This window comes from Hippopotamus amphibius, chromosome 12 (genome assembly GCF_030028045.1).
Source record: "Hippopotamus amphibius kiboko isolate mHipAmp2 chromosome 12, mHipAmp2.hap2, whole genome shotgun sequence".
NCBI lineage: Eukaryota > Metazoa > Chordata > Mammalia > Artiodactyla > Hippopotamidae > Hippopotamus > Hippopotamus amphibius.
This window is the reverse complement of record NC_080197.1, coordinates 31,816,161-31,834,203: the sequence shown is the minus strand read 5'-3', so window position 1 is coordinate 31,834,203 and position 18,043 is coordinate 31,816,161. Positions and strand designations below refer to the sequence as shown.

General features: G+C 41.1%; 1 protein-coding gene across 6 annotated transcripts in view; it reads left to right on the top strand.

Moving 5' to 3' along the window:
- DNAAF9 (dynein axonemal assembly factor 9) overlaps positions 1-18,043 on the top strand; it is a 139,729-nt gene that overhangs the window by 19,958 nt on the left and 101,728 nt on the right. For 5 of the 6 annotated variants that reach the window (XM_057701122.1, XM_057701121.1, XM_057701120.1 and 2 more), the window contains 5 exons: positions 686-765; positions 6,706-6,825; positions 9,786-9,910; positions 10,737-10,833; positions 11,839-11,945. In XM_057701122.1, the coding sequence (XP_057557105.1) occupies positions 686-765; positions 6,706-6,825; positions 9,786-9,910; positions 10,737-10,833; positions 11,839-11,945 (529 nt within the window). Of the gene's footprint in view, positions 1-685; positions 766-6,705; positions 6,826-9,785; positions 9,911-10,736; positions 10,834-11,838; positions 11,946-14,617; positions 14,659-18,043 lie in introns of those variants that run through there. The other variant, XM_057701124.1, reaches the window with a different exon arrangement.

Below are 18,043 nucleotides of genomic sequence, written 5' to 3'. Positions count from 1 at the left end.
AGCAAGAAAGTGAGCAGCTCTCTCTGGGACTTCTTGGAAGGAGAAGGGATTGATATGGAAAGCATGGGGTCCTTAGAAGAGTGATGCTAATGTCTGGGAGTGCCTCTCCTTATGCTTTGTTTGGGAGGAAGGGCATATCTCTAAGGCCAGTGAAATCAGAGATCTGCAGAGAAATGGGAGCAAGTACCATCTACTGACACTCCCTATGGGGGTAGTTGTGATGACGTCAGAGCTTCCTTTAGGTCCTTAGACCAGTTTTTGGTTTTGTCTGTTTGTTTTTTGTTTTGTTTTTAACAGACCGATGAGGACCACAGTTAGGGCAGATTAGTGTGGAAACTCTTCTTTTATGTCTTCAAAATTGAGAAGTCATTGGAGGTCCTTCTGGTCAGCTGCTAAGTTCTAGTCCTGTCCAGCATGGATCATGAGAGGGCCTTTGGCTCCATCCTTTGTTGAGCCAGAGAGCCACTGACCATCCGGTTTGTAATCAGCAGTTTATACTTAGTCTTCAGACCATTTCTGCATAACCTCTTCCAAAAAATAGAAGACAAAAGAATACTCCCCAGTTTCTTTTTATGATTCTGATACCAAAGTCAGACAAGGACCAGTTTCCATCCCTAGCAGTCATTCTCTTCCTCATGCCTTCGTGTGCTGGCACTCAGGAAGCTGATTTCTTTTCTTATTGCAGCTGCAGTCGACTCCGCCAGGTGCAGAGCGTCCTGACCCAGAGCAGCAAGTCTCAACCCGATGGGATTCTCTGCATCCTAGGTCAGTGCTTTTAACAAGGTGGGACTCGGGGCTGGGGCAACTTGGCTTCTGTTCACAGGAAGATATTAATAATAGTATCATCACTGTGAGATAAGCTGTAAGTTCGTAGTATTCTCCCAGCTTTTGTTTCCCTGAGATCTGTGCTGTTTAATGAGGTCAGGTGAGATATTAGTGAGATAGGGAGCCTGTACCACAGAGCCGGCATTTTATACGTTATCTCGTTTCTCCTCACAGCGACCTTACAAGGGCATGGTGTTGTCCGTTTTTTACAGAGGAGGAAACTGAGACTCTGGGAGATGAAACAGACTTGCTCAGGGCCATAGAGTGGTAGAATTGGGCATTTATTCTTTACCACTTTTTTTTATTATGAAAATACATCATATAATTTAAAAATTAAGAAAGTACACAAATAATAACGAAGTTTTCTAATCATCCTAGATACCGAGTCCCAATTCTCAGAGATAACATCACTGTATTTTTTTTAACACAAAAGAGAACATTTTATGTATATTGTTGTTAACCTAATTGAAAATTTTTCACTTGATAAGTATATCTTGGAGATTTTTCTGTATCAGATCAATCTCCTTCTTTATCTCACTTTCATTTACATTCACAGTATTGAGTCATAAAACTTGCTTAGGTCAGGTTGTTTGTCAACACCCAATTTCCTTCTCAGAAGCGAACCACTTTGTTGTTTGTCCTTCCTCATATTGTATGCATAATTTTATTTTTTTCTCTTAATAGCACTTGCATTTTAACTTATGAGAGGCAGTGTGCAGAGTGGTTAAAAACATGCACTCTGCAGCCAAGCAGGTTTGGGGTTTGAGTCTTGGCTCCATCACTCACTTAGCCAAGAGACATAGTTTACAGTGGGCCTAGAATTCCAGTCAGTGGTTTCAAATGGTGAAACAACACTCACTGGATTCTCTTTCCAACTGCAGTCATCAAGGGTGTGGGGGCTCTCTTTGCCATAAATTTTCTTATGAATAAAATCACCTGTTTGTTACTGTACTTATGCTGTTATTTCTATTAGTAAAGCCTCAACCTAGTAAAAATAGGCAGCATAAAATTGATCATGTGACCTCTTTTTTTTTATGAATTTTTATTGAGATGCAGTTAACATGCAATAAACTGCATATATTTAGAGTGTACAATTTGGTATCCCAATCTCCCAGTTCATTTCCCCCCAACCCTCCCAGCTTTCCCCACTTGGTGTCCATATGTTTATTCTCTACATCTGTGTCTCTCTCTCTGCCTTGCAAACTGGTTGATTTGTACCATTTTTGTATATTCTGCATATATGTGTTAATATATGATATTTGTTTTTCTCTTTCTGACTCACTTCACTCTGTATGACAGTCTCTAGGTCCATCCATGTCTGTACAAATGTCCCAGTTTCATTGCTTTTTGCAGCTGAGTAATATTCCACTGCGTATATGTACCGCATCTTTTTTATCCGTTTATATGTTGATGGACATTTAAGTTGCTTCCATGTCCTGGATATTTATGTGGCCTCTTGAATGTAGAATACTAAAGGATTGAGAAAAGGGTCAACTTATAAGAATATCATGAGACCAAATATATACATGTATTTTTAAATGAAATATATGTAATTAATTTAATAATAATGTAATGCATAATATATATATATTTTTAATGAAAACACAGATGTTGCAGAAATTGATGTTTGAAGTTGGATGTGAAGATTGAGGTAAAAACTTAATAAACCTTCAGGACAGGGATAATATTTATTATTACTTATCCTTGGCAGTCCAGTGGTTAAGACTATGTGCTTCTAATGCAGGGGGTTCTGGTTCAGTCCTTAGTGGGGCAACTAGGATCCTGCATGCTGTGTGCCGTGGCCAAAAAGAAAAAAAAAACCTTCAGTGACAAGAGCTGTATGTGAACATGAAGCAAGAAATCAGTGGGGCGCTTGTATGGTTTTGAACAGCTTCTGGGGTTTAGTGAATTCTGCTTTTTTGGGTAATTAGAGTTATCATAGCATTTCATGGTTGGTTCTAACCCTGACAGTATCCTTCCAAGCAACTCTGACTCAACTTCATCCACTTTGGCATTGTCATTTAGTAATTATGGTGTAGGAAATGTTCTCACTGATTTTCTATTAACCTTTTTTAAAAAAACAGCTTTATGGCAGTATAATTCATGTATAGTAAGCTGCACATATGTAAAGTGTACGATGCGATAAGTTTTGACATATGTATACACATGTGAAACTACCACCACAGTCAAATAGTGTACATATCCACTATCTCCAGGCTTTCTTGTGCCCCTTTGTAAGGTCTCCATTCTGCCTCTTCTCCACTCTTAGGCAACTACTAATATGCTTCCTGTCACTGTACATTAGTTTGTGTTTCCTAGAGTTTTAAATAAATGGAATCATACAGTGTTTTTTTTTTTGTCTGACTCCTTTCACTAAGCATAATTATTTTGAGATTCATCCATATCATAGCATGTATCAAGAGTTCATCTCTTTTTGGGACTTCCCTGGTGGCACAGTGGTTAAGAATCCACCTGTCAACGCAGGGGATGTGGGTTTGAGCCCTGGTCCGGGAAGATCCCACATGCCGAGGAGCAGCTAAGCTCGGGCGCCACAATCTAGAGCCCATGAGCCACAACTATTGAGCCCACATGCCACAACTACTGAAGCCTGCGAGCCTAGAGCCCGTGCTCCACAACAAGAGAAGCCACCGCAATGAGAAGCCTGTGCCCCCACTCGCTGCAACTAGAGAAAGCCCATGCACAGAAGTGAAGGCCCAACACAGCCAATAAATAAATTAATTAATTAAAAAAAGAGTTCATCTCTTTTTATTGGTGATTAGTATTTTATTGTATGTACATACCAGTTTGTTTACCCCTTCAGCTGTTGATGGGTATTTGGGTTTCCATTTTTTTGCCTATTACAAATAAAGCTGCTATAAACATTTGCATATAAAGTGGTTGTACTGTATTATATTATATTCTTACCAGCAGTTTATGAGAATTCCATTTAAAAAACTTTACTTTTTTTAGACCAACTTTAGATTTTTAGACCAATTTTTAGATTTACAGAAAAATTGCATAGATAGTACAGAGTTCCCATGTACCCATCACCCAGTTTCCCCTGTTACTAGCATCTTAAATTAATATGGTGCATTTATTCAATTAATCAATAGTAATATATAATTATTAACTAAAGTCCATACTTTCTTCATATTTCCTTAGTTTTTACCTAATGTCCTTTTTCTGTTCCAGAGTCCCATGTTAAATTTAGTTGTCATGTCTTCTTAGGCTTCTTTTGACTGTGACAGTTTCTCAGACTTTCCTTATTTTTGATGACCTTAATAACAGTTTTGAGGAATACTAGTCAGGTACTAGTACTAGAAAAAGCCCTCTTTGGGATTATGTTTTTCTCATGATTAGATAGGGGTTATGGATTTTGGAGTACGAGACCAGTGAAGTAACATGCCATTTTCATCACATGATATGAAGGATACATACCAACAACAAGACTTTTCACGGTTTATATTGACTTTGATCACTTGGCTGAGATAATATTTGTCAGGCTCTGCACTGTAAAGTACTCTCCCCACCCTTCCTTCCGTACTGTCCTCTTCGGAAGGAAGTCACTATGGAGCCCACACTTAAGGAGTAGGGATTATGCTCCGTTGCCTTGAGGAGGGTAGTAATTATTTGAAATTATTAAATTATTACCTAAATTATTGGAAATTCCTCTGCATGGGATATTTGTCTCTTCTCTCCCATTTATTTATTTACTCAGTCATTTGTATCAGTATGGCTTCATGCATATTTATTTTGTATTTTGAGTTAAAATCCAGTACTACTTCATTTATACCTTAGGTTATAATCTACTGCTACTTCAAATTGTCCTAGCTTTGGCCATTTGGAGCTCATTCAGTTGGCTCCTATGTCCCCTCCTTTGATATAACCCCATCAAAGTTTTAGTTTGTTTAGTACTTCTGTACTTTCTGACAGTATAAGATGCTCTAGTCTTATTTTGTATGTTACGTGCTTCAGTCCTAGAATCAACCATTTCTCTAATGAGCCCTGATTTCTTTTTTTGGAGAATGGTATTAGAAACCAGTATCTGAGGACTTCGCTGGTGGCGCAGTGGTTAAGAATCTGCCTGCCAGTGCAAAGGACACAGGTTCGATTCCTGGTCCGGGAAGATCCCACATGCCATGAAGCAGCTAAGCCCGTGAGCCACAGCTACTGAAGCAGAACGCCTAGAGCCCATGCCCTGCAACAAGAGAAGCCACCGCAGTGAGAAGCCCACAGCCCACACACCGCAACAAAAAGTAGCCCCCACTCACCGCAACTAGAGAAAGCCCACACTCAGCAACAAAAACCCAACCCAGCCAATAAATAAATAAATAAATAATTTTAAAAATTCATTTAACCTTAAAAAAAAAAGAAAGAAACCAAGAGCTGGGTACTGGGTATGCTCTTTGCTACTGGGGTGTCATTGCTTCTAGGCCCTCTCAGCTGACAGAGTAAGGAAATACATGTGTGTACCTTAAGTGGTGTATATACACACATCTGTAAATGTTATGTAACTATCTCTACTGTATTAAGCTCAACATGAATTCATATTAGTGTTTCTAGCTCTAACCCATTACCACATGGATCATTCTAGCCTCCTCCTCTTGCTTATCTGTAAACTTCCACTCCCCCAGTGAGAAACTTGGCACCTACCATCCACCATCCATTTACTTGTTGAATTCCAGTATGCACATATAGTAGGATGAGATTTGTTAACCCATGATACCCTAATAGGAAACAGCTTTATTAACTAAAGTGCAGTGCTTACAGATGGTATCTTTTGCCTTTAATTTTACATAGCCAGCCTCTGTAATGTTAGCATTGTTAACTCCGCAGCCCTTTCAGCTTCACGCCTTATGTAGGCCAGGTCATTCCTGATTTAGATTCTTTTTCATCTCTTTCTTCACTAAAGTGTTGGGTGGGATAGAAGAGGGCTGTGCTACTTTGATCTAGCTGAGAAAGTCATCTTCCCATATTTGAAGTCCCCTGCCACAGGTGGTCCCTAGGCCTCTCTGGTCTGAATGCCCATTACTTTTCACTGGTCTGAATAACAATCGACAGTCCTGTTTCCCAGGCTTTAGCCGTATTTCCATTCTTGGAGCTTCTTCTGCCCCAACCCCTTGCTCTTAGCCTCACAAAGACACTGTCTCTTGCCCTTGACATGTTCCTCTTTGTGGCTCTGGGCCTTTACAGATATCCAGGAACCAGGTAGTATATGCGCTTGTGGCATTGAAAGGCAGTTGTGAAGGATGTATTTAATTTCCATTTTATTAGTCTCTGACCCAGCCCTGCTAGACTGTAAGCTTTGTGAGGACCATTTGTAGCCATGGTACCACATGCATCAGCATCCAACATAGTGCTAGGCCTTGGGCCTGATAAATATTTGTGAGACGATGGATGTCTGTGGTTTCATTCACTTGTCCTCTTTTCACTTCTTTGAGTTCTTTTCAGACCACCTTAATCCTCCTTTATTTGATTCCATGTGTTTTGGTAAAGATCTCTTTGAGAAGAGAATATTTTTCTGATGCCTATTCTTATTCTAACTGAAAGTATTACAAAATCTTTAACCAGCTGTGACAGGACTTGGACTATATTTTCTGATTCCATCTATCCTCAAGAATTGCTTTTGATCAAATTAACTGCTTCAGTATCCTGTACTGTTTGACTGTCTCAATTATATAGATCCTGAATCCATGTAAGAGTATTTGATGCTGAGGACTGCTTCTTTCAGAGTTGTTTAGTTTGGTTTCTGGCGCAGAACTGGTCTGAGGTGCTGCCTTTAACTTAACTATTAGGGTTTTGCTGAGCAGGGGAAAACTATTGGAAAACTTTTGTTCCCCCTAGTACTGTACACTGATTAGAGCCTTTTTTGCCTTACAGGAATTGATAGCAGGTACAATGAAGGCTGCAGAGAGCTGGCAAATTATCTTCTGTTTGGTTTGTACAATCAGAATACCAGTGATTTTGAGAAAACGGGGTTTTCTGAAGAAGTTCTAGATGGTAAGTATATATTGGTAAACTCTGTGTGAAAGAGGAGTAAGGAGTAAGTGAAGCCTGAAGCCCCAGTAAATTTTTGCTCTTTTTATTAATGAAAAACAACGTTTCTTCTTTGCTGATATGTTAAGTAATATGCTCTGTTGGTCACCTGCTGGATGATAAGAGACTAGTGGCAAGTCGTTTGCAGAGTATGTTTATCCAGTAAACATACTGGTTTTAGAGGTAAAAAGTAAACTTCAGTGTTTGGCTTTATATCTTCTTGGCTAGGTACTAATTTCCCCCTGAATTTTCCACTGCCTCTGCATGCTGGGAGGTTCATATTATGTGCTGTTGTCCTATGAAATCACTTTCAGCTGTGAGTCAAGGATGAGCCTTCGGGCCACTCCTACAAGGAAGACTTCACGTGGATCTTCAGCTTAGGAACAAAGCCTCTTTGTCCTGCTCGCTCTTTGGAAATTGTTTTCTGTGTGCTGTAATTTATGACGATGCCTATGACTACAATGCAGGCTTTCTGTTTACATTCCCTTTTCCTCGGCTCTGAGACACTCACCCCATGTTCATGCTGCTGTGGGGTGATGCCCAGGAGCTATGTCTGATATCACATACTTAGCATCATGACTCGTCTGCCAGATGGATCAGGAGACACAGGAATAGACAAATCAAAATGGACAAGAGATAGCTGGGGGTCGCGTGAAAGCAAACATCTGATGTCAAAATAATCTTGCGTGGATCTAGTGCAGTGGTTCTCGACCGGGGACAGTTTTATCCCCTGGGGGACATTTGGCAATATCTGAGGACATCTTTGATTGTCACAACTGGGCAGAGTGGGTAGAGGCCAGAGATGCTACTAAACATCCTACCATGCATACACAGGACAGCTCCCCACAACAAAGAATGATCTGGTCTAAACTGTCAGTAGTGCCGAAGTTGAAGAACCCTGGCCTAGTGTACGTGAAAATTCTTCTGTAGTACAGTTCTTAATAGTATCTGTCCTTATAGATTGGATAAAGATTTCATTTTCGTTAGGAAGAGCAGAAAGAGCAGGCTGAAGTTATTCCTTCTGTTAATTTTTTTTTTCAGTTCAAATTTAGTTTCAGATTTTGATTTTAAAAAATGCTTTCTTACGCTGTATAACATCTACTGGTTTGGAAAGAATTCATCTTGGCAGCTTATTTAGAGAGTTATAAAAAGGCAGATGCTTGTACCAGCCACATACTTCACTGCAGTCAAGGTTGCTAAGGACATTTCAGTACTGAAATTAAAGAAATAGTTTAAATCCTCAAAGGTGCTCTTTTTAGCTTATCTTTGTCTTTACCCTGTCACCTAGCACAATGAGTGGTTATAAAATGAGTGTTTTCTTCCCAATTAATAAATTCATTTTTTAAATCCAAGTAGTTGGAAAGCTGAGTTTACCAGATTTATCTTCTACATTACAGTCCCTAGTTATCTGAGAGGAAAAGAGGCAAACACGAAGGATTTATTTTAAAAAGAAACTTTTAAAATAGTTTAAAATAGAATTGTTCATCCAATTCTCTTATGCTTTTTCCTTTTACCTGACTGTTAAAATTTAGTTTTAGTGATGATGTCAGTCCTGTAAGATCCTGAGCATACTTCATTAGGTTTAGTAGCTGTTACATTGTTTCTTTTACTGGATCCTAATTTGTTGCAGTGTGTTACACATTAGTATAGAGTACAGTCTACACAGGAGGCCCTTGATGACATCAAACTCTCACTGTTGAGCAGGTGATTCAGACTGGGTCTCCCAGCAGGATGAGATGGGGCCTCTTTCCCATCCCTTGCTAACTTTTCACTCCAGCACTTAACTGAGAGTCAGCAGTGAAAAGGCTGCTCCATACTATGTGCCCTAGAACACCTTGGGTCTGACCAGGTGTGGCGCTCAGTGGCTTAAAAGGCCACCATCATGGAGCTTTATTTCATGAGGCCCCCAGCTGTGTAGTCAGCTGAGATCAGTATTCACTGGGCTTATGTTTTTGTGGATTATGGTCTGTCACACTGTACTACTGTATTGGCATTGCCCTCAGCCTGCTACTGCAGTTGCTCCCTGCCCCCACACTCCTCTCTCACTTCCAGCCACCTCCTCCAGCCTCTTCCCTAGCATCATCTTGTTAGAAAGAGGCCTACTGACTCTTGTTTCTGAGGAGCCATAGAATGGAGCCTCTGCTTTTCTTCTGGAAGTGTGACTGCTTTCTTTCTCAGTGTTCAAACTGTTTTAATATTCCTGCCCCATTCCATGGCTCATTTGTTAGTTTACTTGGTTTTATTTGCACCTTTGGGATTGCTTTATTTATTTGACCCACCAACATTGATGGTTATTCCCTAAATCTGTGAGCTGCTGATGTATTTATAGAAGCCTCATCCACTTGCCTGTACTTCCTTCCTCCCAGCCTTTCCTGTGTACAGAGTTCACCCCTGTATAGGATAACCCTTCCCAGGCTGCAAGGAAAGGGATGTCCTCCGGCCCACACTTTGCCTTGAGCCAGATGAGCCAGCAGCCAAGAGCTTTAGACACTGATGTCTGCAGGAAAACCAGTCACTGGCCTGGTTTGTTTTTGGTGATGTTTTCCTGCCTCCATGGCTTTTAGCTGTAGAGTTTCCATTCAGTATTTATCTCTGCAGTGAAGTACACAGCTGAGTTTGGTACAACAGATTTGGCTGTGTTAAACTTTGTGAATCACGCTGAAGGCTGTTCTTTTGACTTATTCTACCATAGCCAAAGGGCCACAGTGGTGGAAGCATTCCCTGGGGATGAGGAAGTCCTTGCTGTCCACACTTGAGTGTTCTGCAGTCACTTTGAAGCACATTGCCTAATTAAAGAATTTTCAATTTAGAGTTTTGTTACTCGTTTCTGAAGTAGTTTGAATGGTTTTACTGATTATGTGGACAGAAGATGTCTAAAGGAAATGCTTTTGACAATCTTGTGTTTTAATTTTTTTTTCTTACAGATGTGATTATATTGATTAAATCAGATAGTGTCCATCTGTACTGTAATCCTATAAATTATCACTATCTTTTACCCTATGTGGCACATTGGAGAAATCTGCATTTCCACTGCATGACTGAAAATGAGGTGAGGAGAAAAGATAAAATAGGCACTTAGAGACACTCTAAGGATATTGTTTCAAGAAAACGTATTGATAGAATGGGAACAGGAGGTCCTTAAAAAAATGAAATTGGGGAATTCCCTGGTGGTCCAGTAGTTAGGACTCCGAGCTTCCACTGCAGGGGGCATGGGTTCATTTCCTGGTTGGGGAACTAAGATCCCACATGCTGTGTGTCCCCTCCCCCCCAACCAAAAAAAAAAATCAAGTTGTGAAATGTGGTTACACAAAAAAGGTTATTGTTTTGTGGAACTTTTCATATTTCATTATGAGGCTACCTTAGCAATAAATTATATGCCTGAAAGAGACAAAAAGGACTATAAAATTGGGACCTAATAGTAGGCTTGTGAACCTGCCTTCCTGCACTGCTTCTTCATCCCCAGCCTGGGTCCATTCTCTTAGGCCTAGGAACTGCTGCCCCAGGAGAATTTGATTATGACATTTCCGTGTTTGGATTTCTTGATATTTGTTTCTATTTCCTTTTGGACCCTTTTCAAGGGTTTGGCTAGAAATCACGTTGGGACTTAAGATTTAGGATTTCGTGGAAATTGTGACCCTATGTAGGTCCAGAACCCTTCTTTCCATATGAGCATTTGGGGGATTTTTGAGGGTAAGTTTTATCTCTTGCATTTAGGTTTCTATTTCGGTGCGGCCACAAAAAACCCCCAAACCAAAAAAAAAACAAACAAAAAATCCTCTTGGGACATTTGGGACAACTAATAAAAATGCAGAGAAAATACAGGATTTTGTATGATGTCTCATTGGAGCCTGTTTCCTTTCAATTTCCTTCTTTAGTATGAAGATGAGGAAGCTGCAGAAGAATTTAAAATTGCCAGCTTTGTGGACATGGTTCGAGACTGTAGTAGAATTGGCATTCCTTACAGCTCCCAAGGTGCGTATATGACAGGCAGCCGTTTTAAAACCTTGCTGGGATGGTGTGTGAGTAGAATATCCTTACTTCTCCTTTCAGTGGAGGCATTCAGCTGGGAAACCCGTTGATCTATTTTCACTAAAGGCAGAGAGGATCAAGCAGAATGAAATTTGTGAACTTTCCTATGCCAGTTTATGTTCATAACTGAAGTTTCTGCAGCAACACAGCATGCTACCAACAGTCAGAAGAACTGATAAGGGACTTACCGTAGTTGCCATCTAGTCTTTACCACTTTTTATACATGAAGTGTAGATGTGGGTAGCTGTTAAAAATATGCTGACAGTGAGGCTCAAAAATAATGTGTAGGGGACTTCCCTGGCGATCTAGTGGTTAAGACTCCATGCTTCCACTGCAGGAAGTACGGGTTCGATCCCTGGTCGGGGAACTTAGATCCCACATGCCTCAGGGCATGGCTGGGGCAGGGTGGGGGGGTGAGGGAAGGCTGTAAAAACTGAGGAAAAAAATCTACAAGCTTAGCAGTGCTTATATCTTATTTTTAAAAAAACAAAACACAAAAAAACTTTGCACATTGAAGTCTGTTGTTACAAGAAAGGAAAAATTTTGATTTGGTAATTTTCCCTTGAGGAAGTTGATTAGCTGTGTCTCTTAAGGGAAAGGAGCCAAGTTTTGGTCTGTTAATAAATATATCTACTCAGTGATACAAGTTAGATGTAGTAGGCAACTATTTATTTATTTACTTACTTAATTACTTAAGAAACCAGAATGTGAAAACATGCTATAGAGAAATCTGAATTTTTGTAACTTGTTTGTGTTTTGTATTTTCCTTGGCTTTCACTTTGTATTTCTAGTGTTAATATCTGACCATTTTATCTGTTTCAGTTTTATTTTGCTAGATGAGGCTGTGGTGAACTTGTGAGAAACGGTGCCTGTCTGACCACATTAGATCAGGTTTAGACTGCTATATCCAGGATGGTATCTGATACATGTTGTACTTGATTCCTCTAGGTCACTTGCAGATATTTGATATGTTTGTAGTGGAGAAATGGCCAATTGTACAGGCCTTTGCACTTGAGGGCATTGGAGGGGATGGATTTTTTACCATGAAATATGAGGTACGTATGAAAAGCAGTATGCCTGGTTTTTGTCTACCACTGGGCTGTTTTTATAAAGGCCCATAGTATGGATGTTCGTTATAACACTCTGAAAAGCTGGCAGTGACTCCAAAAGGCATGGAGCAAATTAAAAGACTTGAAATGGAATATAGTTGCTGTTTAAGGCTAGTCCCCAGACTGAGCTCCTGTGCCATTTGTTCTTGGTGTTCCTCTCTATCCTCCTTCCTCTCCTTTCCCCATTCACTGGAGCACCCTAGGCTGACTCCTCTTACAGCTTTTATTGTCCTATGTCACTCACATTTGTCACACCCACTCACCTATCCACCCACCCCGCTCTCTGGTTTGGAAGCTCCTTGTGAACAAAAGCATTCTTGTTGTTGTTTGTATCTCAGAAGTTCGTATAATTTAACTATTCAAGACCAATGAAAGGAGCAATGAGAATTTTGTGTGAGTTCTGTGTACTAGAGGAATAAAAGGGTTAGCTTTTATGGTAAGAATAGTATCTTTTATTTCAGTATTATCTGCATCTAGAAGATAACTAATAAATATTTGTTAAGTGAATTAATGAATGAGACAGGGAGGAGGGGATCATCCAGGGTATACATTGGGGGCATGGCCTGGTATCCACATGTCTCTGTAGTATCTGCACTGAAATGACCAGCCCCCAGTACAGGAAACCAGGGAGAGGGCATGTTGACACGCTAGAAATGGGGACATACTCTCAGAGATTGAGTAAGTGGGACCTTTGGAAGCAAGGCCCAGGGCTAAGTCCTACGCCTCCTTCTGAGAAGTAGCAGTATCCCTAAGAAATGATTGGGATTTCTGGCAAACCGTGTAAGGTAGAAGAACATGGGCTATAGGGACACACACCACATCAGCCCCACTTTTATTGCTCCAAACCGGTTTTCTCACATTAACTACAAGCAGCAGAACATCAGCAAGGCTTTGGGAGTTGCCTCTGATAGCAAGTGATGCCCTCTAATTTAGAAGAATAGGGGCTTTAAAGGACACAGGCCATAGGAGGTAGAGAAGAAGCTTAAAATTTTTAGCAATAATGGTAATGTTTATTTTTAAATAATTGTATAAACTAGGCATTTATACTGTCTTGTATATGCCAGGCACTGTTCAAAGCATTTTGCATGAATTAACTTTTAATTCTTACAGTAATCCTCTGAAGTAGGTACTGTTACCATCCCTATTTTATAGAAAGTTTAAATGAATTTCCCAGTGTCACAGAGCTAATAGCCAGTGAGTGGCAGGCTTAGGGCACAGTCCAGAGAGTCTGGCTTCAGAGCCAGACTCTAACCTAACCTAGTCAGACTCAGAGCCTAACCCCTGGGTTGCCACTAGATTAGCATTGGAAAGCAGTGCGCTAGGAGGCTATACAATGCATGCAGCTCAATTGGGGAAGACCTCTGACTTCTGCCTTAAAGTGCTTCACACCATGAAGTCAAATCCCAGGTAATGTAGATTTTTCCTGTAGGGTGGTGTTTTTAGGGGATGGAATAGGTAGTGAGAAGGAAACATCACACATCATGTAGTAAGAGTTATTACTGTAAGTCTTCCCTCAAGAGCACTTTCTTCAGATCCTGCCCTTCTCTGTAGCCACTAATTTTCATTCTCTCAGATACTTTCCTTTTGTCTCCATCTCATTTCTCCTGCCCTCACTTCTCTTCCTTACTCTGTCCTTCCTGGTCCTTTAAGGTATGGAGCAGTTTGGCCTGCTGATGAGCTCTGCCATTATACTCTACTTCTCTCTGATTCACATAGTAAAGGCCTGATAACTGCCTGAGCCAGAAAAGTTCTTGCCTCCTTTGAAAGCTAGGAGGAGAACTGCAGATACTCATAACTTAATTTTGTAAACTTCTGTTTTATTGCATGCTCATACCCACAAGAAAAATCCTTAATTCAGAGAATGTTTTTGTCCCCAATGTGGTAGGTGCCAGCAGGAGAAAGGAAGCCAGACCCACATAGCATTTACTTGGTATTTAGGCCGGGCCAAACTAAGTTATGGATATAGAGAACTCTTTCTTCCTGGAAGCAGTACAAGAAAGTTCCCCTGCTAGGGCTTTCCCTGCTTCAGGCTTCCTTCTTCTTACTCTCCAGCTACTGTAACTGTGTGACCTGGTAATTAAATTTACATTAACCAGTTCCCCAAGGGGAGGATTCTAAAAGCAATCTTCTGAATAATGGGAATAACTATAGAATAAGCATTCATTCACCTTTTTGTAGACAAATATAAGATTTTTGTGCTGAAAGGTGGAATAAATCCCATGAAAAAATTCAAAAGGTAAAAAGAGACCATAGTATATTAGGTGCAGAAATAGATCAGCCAGCTTTTAAAAAATATTTTCTCCAGGAAATAAAAATTGAGAAAAATATCTCTTTTGTACTTTTTAAGAATGCTGCTTGTAAGGAGAGAAATGAAATATGGTAGTTAGAGCAAGCAGAATTAAACAGGGAGATGGATGACATGAGGAAATACTGTTATAAGTCTCAAAATTCATTAGTAGAATTAAGATTTGAATTTCAAAACAGAAATCAGGGAGATTGGCCAAATGACAGAGTAGAAAGACCCTGAGCCCACCTCCTCTCACAAGCACACCAAAAATCACAATTATTTGCAGAGCAACCATTGATGAAAAAAGACCACAACCTACCAGAAAAGACCTTCTACAACTAAAGACATAAGGAACAAACCACAACAAGACAGGTAGGAAGGGCATACTTGCGATATAGTCAGGTCCCGTTGCCCCAGGTGGGTGACCCACGACTGGAGGATAATTACACTGCAGAGGTTCTCCCACAGCAGTGTGAGACCCACATTGGGCTTCCCAGCCCGGGAGCCCTGCACTGGGAAGATGAGCTCCCGGAGCATTTGACTTTGAAGGCCAACAGGGCTTAATTTCAGGAGTCCTTCAGGACTGGGGGAAATAGAGACTTGACTCTTAAAGGATGTACACAAAATATCACACGCTCTGGGACTCAAGGCAAAAGTAGTAATTTGATAAGACCCTGGGCCAGGCTTACCTGCTGGTCTTGGGGAGTCTCCCAGAGAGGCAGGAGGGAACTGCAGCGCACCTTGGGGACATAGACACTGATGGCAGCCATTCCTTGGGAGCTCCCTTCTACTATGTGGACACTGGTGCTAATGGGGGCCATTGTGGAATCCTTCCTGTAGCTCATTAGCACCAAGATCTGTCCTCAATAGCTTGTAAGGGGCCAGTGCTGGGACGCCTAAGACCAAACTACCTGGGCAGGGGTGGCTGCCCACGCATCAGCAGGCAGGCTGCCTAAAGACCTCCTGAGCCACAGCCACCTCTAGACATGGCCCTGCCCACCAGAGGCCCCGAACCCAGCTCCACCCACCAGTGGGAAGGCACCAGCCCCAGAATCCCCTGAGCCCTGGCCCTGCCCTCCAGGAAGCCTGCTGTGGTCTCTGGACCAACCTCACCAACCAAGGGGCATACACCAGATGAAAGAAAACCAGATTCCCACAGCCTATGAATCCAGCTTGGCCCTGGCCCCCTGCCCACTAGCAGGCAAATACAAGCTTCAGGTCACCCTGAACCCCAACATCCACCCCCCGCTCCATCAGCAGTCTGGCAGCAGCTCTGGAATTCCTGGGCCTGGAAACCAGTCTCCAGGACCCAGGTGTGCCTGCCAGTAGTCTGGTACCCCAGAACCTGGCTTCACCCACCAGTGGGCAGGCAGCAACCCTGGAGTCTTCTGGATCCTGACTCTGTCTATCAGTGAGCCACCACTACTCCTGGGGCTCCCTGGGGTTCTCCAGCCCCACCAACCAGCAGCTGGCAGCCTCTGCACAAGGCAGGGCCTGGCAGCCAACTGGACCAGGTGCCAGCAAAGCCTACCACACCACCCAAATAGCCCTCCACAAAAGAAGGACCCACACCCTCATGGGAGAACCCCTAGAGCATATAGTTTTGGTGAGAAGAGGGGAGTGCACTGCTGGGATGCATAGGATGTCTCCTACAGAAGACCACTTCTCCAAAGTCAGGAAACATAATTAACCTACCAGATAAATAAAAACAGCAGCTTAGGCTAAATGAGGTGACAGGGGAACATGTTCCAGTCAAAGGAGTAAGATGAAACCTCAGAAGATGAATTAAGTGAACTGAAAAAGAAAGTCTTCCCAAGAAAGAGTGCAGGGTAGTGATCGTAAAGATGGTCAGAGAATGTGGGGGAAGAATGGATGCATAGAGCAAGAAATTAGAAGTTTTTAACAGAGTTAGAAAATATAAAGAACAACCAGACCGACGAATGCAGTAACTGAAATGAAAAATACATTAGAAGGAATCATCAGTAGATTAAATGATAGAGAAGAATGAATCAGCAGGCTGAAAGACAAAGTAGTGGAAATCACTGATGTTGAACAGAAAAAAGAATGAAATAAGGACAGTTTAAGAGACCTCTGGGACAACATCAAGCATACTAATATTTACATTGTAAGGGTCTTAGAAGGAGAAGAGAGAGAGAAAGGTGCTAAGAATACACTTGAAGACATAATAGCTGAAAAGTTCCCTAATCTGGAATAAGTTACAGTCATCCAAGTCCAGGAAATGCAGAGTCCCATATAGGATTAACCCAAAGAAGAACACACCAAGACACGTTGTAATTAAAATGGCAAAATTTAAAGAGAGGATATTAAAAGCCGAAAGACGAAAGGAACAAATAACATACAAGGGAACTCCCATAAGGCCATCAACTGACTTTTCAGCAGAAACTCCGCAAACCAGAAGGGAGTGCCATGATAAATTTAAAAATTTATCAGGGAAAAATTTAAAAAAAGGAAACACTTACAATCACAAATACACTACCCAGTAAGGCTCTCATTTATATTTATTGGTGAGGGCAAAAACTTTATAGACAAGCAAACGCTGAAAGAGTTCACAACCAAACCAGCTTTACCACAAATGTTAAAACTTCTCTAGGTGAAAAAGTCCACAACTAGAAACATGAAAATTATGAAATAGAAAAGTTCATCGGTAAAGGAAAACATACAGTAAAGATAGGAAATCATCCATGCACAAACTTGGAAGGTGAAAAGACAAAAGTAGTAAAATCCATAATATCCACAAATATCGACAATAAGCAGTTAAGGGGTACACAAAACAATTAGATGTAAAATGTGATATCAAAAACAGTAATCGTGAAAGGAGGAGAGTACAAACAGTGGGATTGTTAAAATGCATTTGAAATTAAGAGATCAATTACTTAAAACAATCAAGTATGTATATAGATTGCTGTATAAAAACCTAATGGTAGCCATAAACAAAAAAATCTGTAGTAGATATACACAAAAAAAGAAAAATCCAAACATAACACTAAAGTTAGTCACCAAGTCACAGGAGAACAAAAGAAGAAGAAAGGGGGAAAAGACCTACAAAAGCAACCCCAAAACAATTAACAAAATGGCAATAAGAACATACATATCAATAAGTATCTTAAATGTAAATGGACTGGACTTCCTAGGTGGCACAGTGGTAAAGAATCTGCCTGCCAATGCAGGGGACACGAGTTTGATCCCTGGGCCGAGAAGATCCCACATGCTGCAGAGCAGCTAAGCCCATGCGCCACAACTACTGAGCCCACATGCCACAACTACTGAAGCTCGTGCACCTACAGCCTGTGCTCCACAACAAGTGAAGCCACCATACTGATAAGCCAGCGCACCGCAATGAAGAGTAGCCCCTGTTCTCCACAACTAGATAAAGCCTGTGCGCAGCAACGAAGACCCAATGCAGCCAAAAATAGATAAACAAACAAATAAATCTTTTTAAAAATCTGCAAAAACCACAAAACACATGGAGGGTAAACAGTATGCTACTAAACAACAGATGGATCACTGAAGAAATCAAAGAGGAAATCAAAAATTACCTAGAGACAAATGAAAATGAAAATATGATGATCCCAAACCTATGGGACACAGCAAAAGCATTCCTAAGGGGGAAGCTTGTAGTGATACAGGCTTACCTAAGGAAACAAGAAGATTCTCAAAACAACCTAACCTTATACCTAAAGGAACTAGAGAAAGAAGGACAAACAAAACCTAAAGTTAGTGGAAGGAAGGAAGTCAT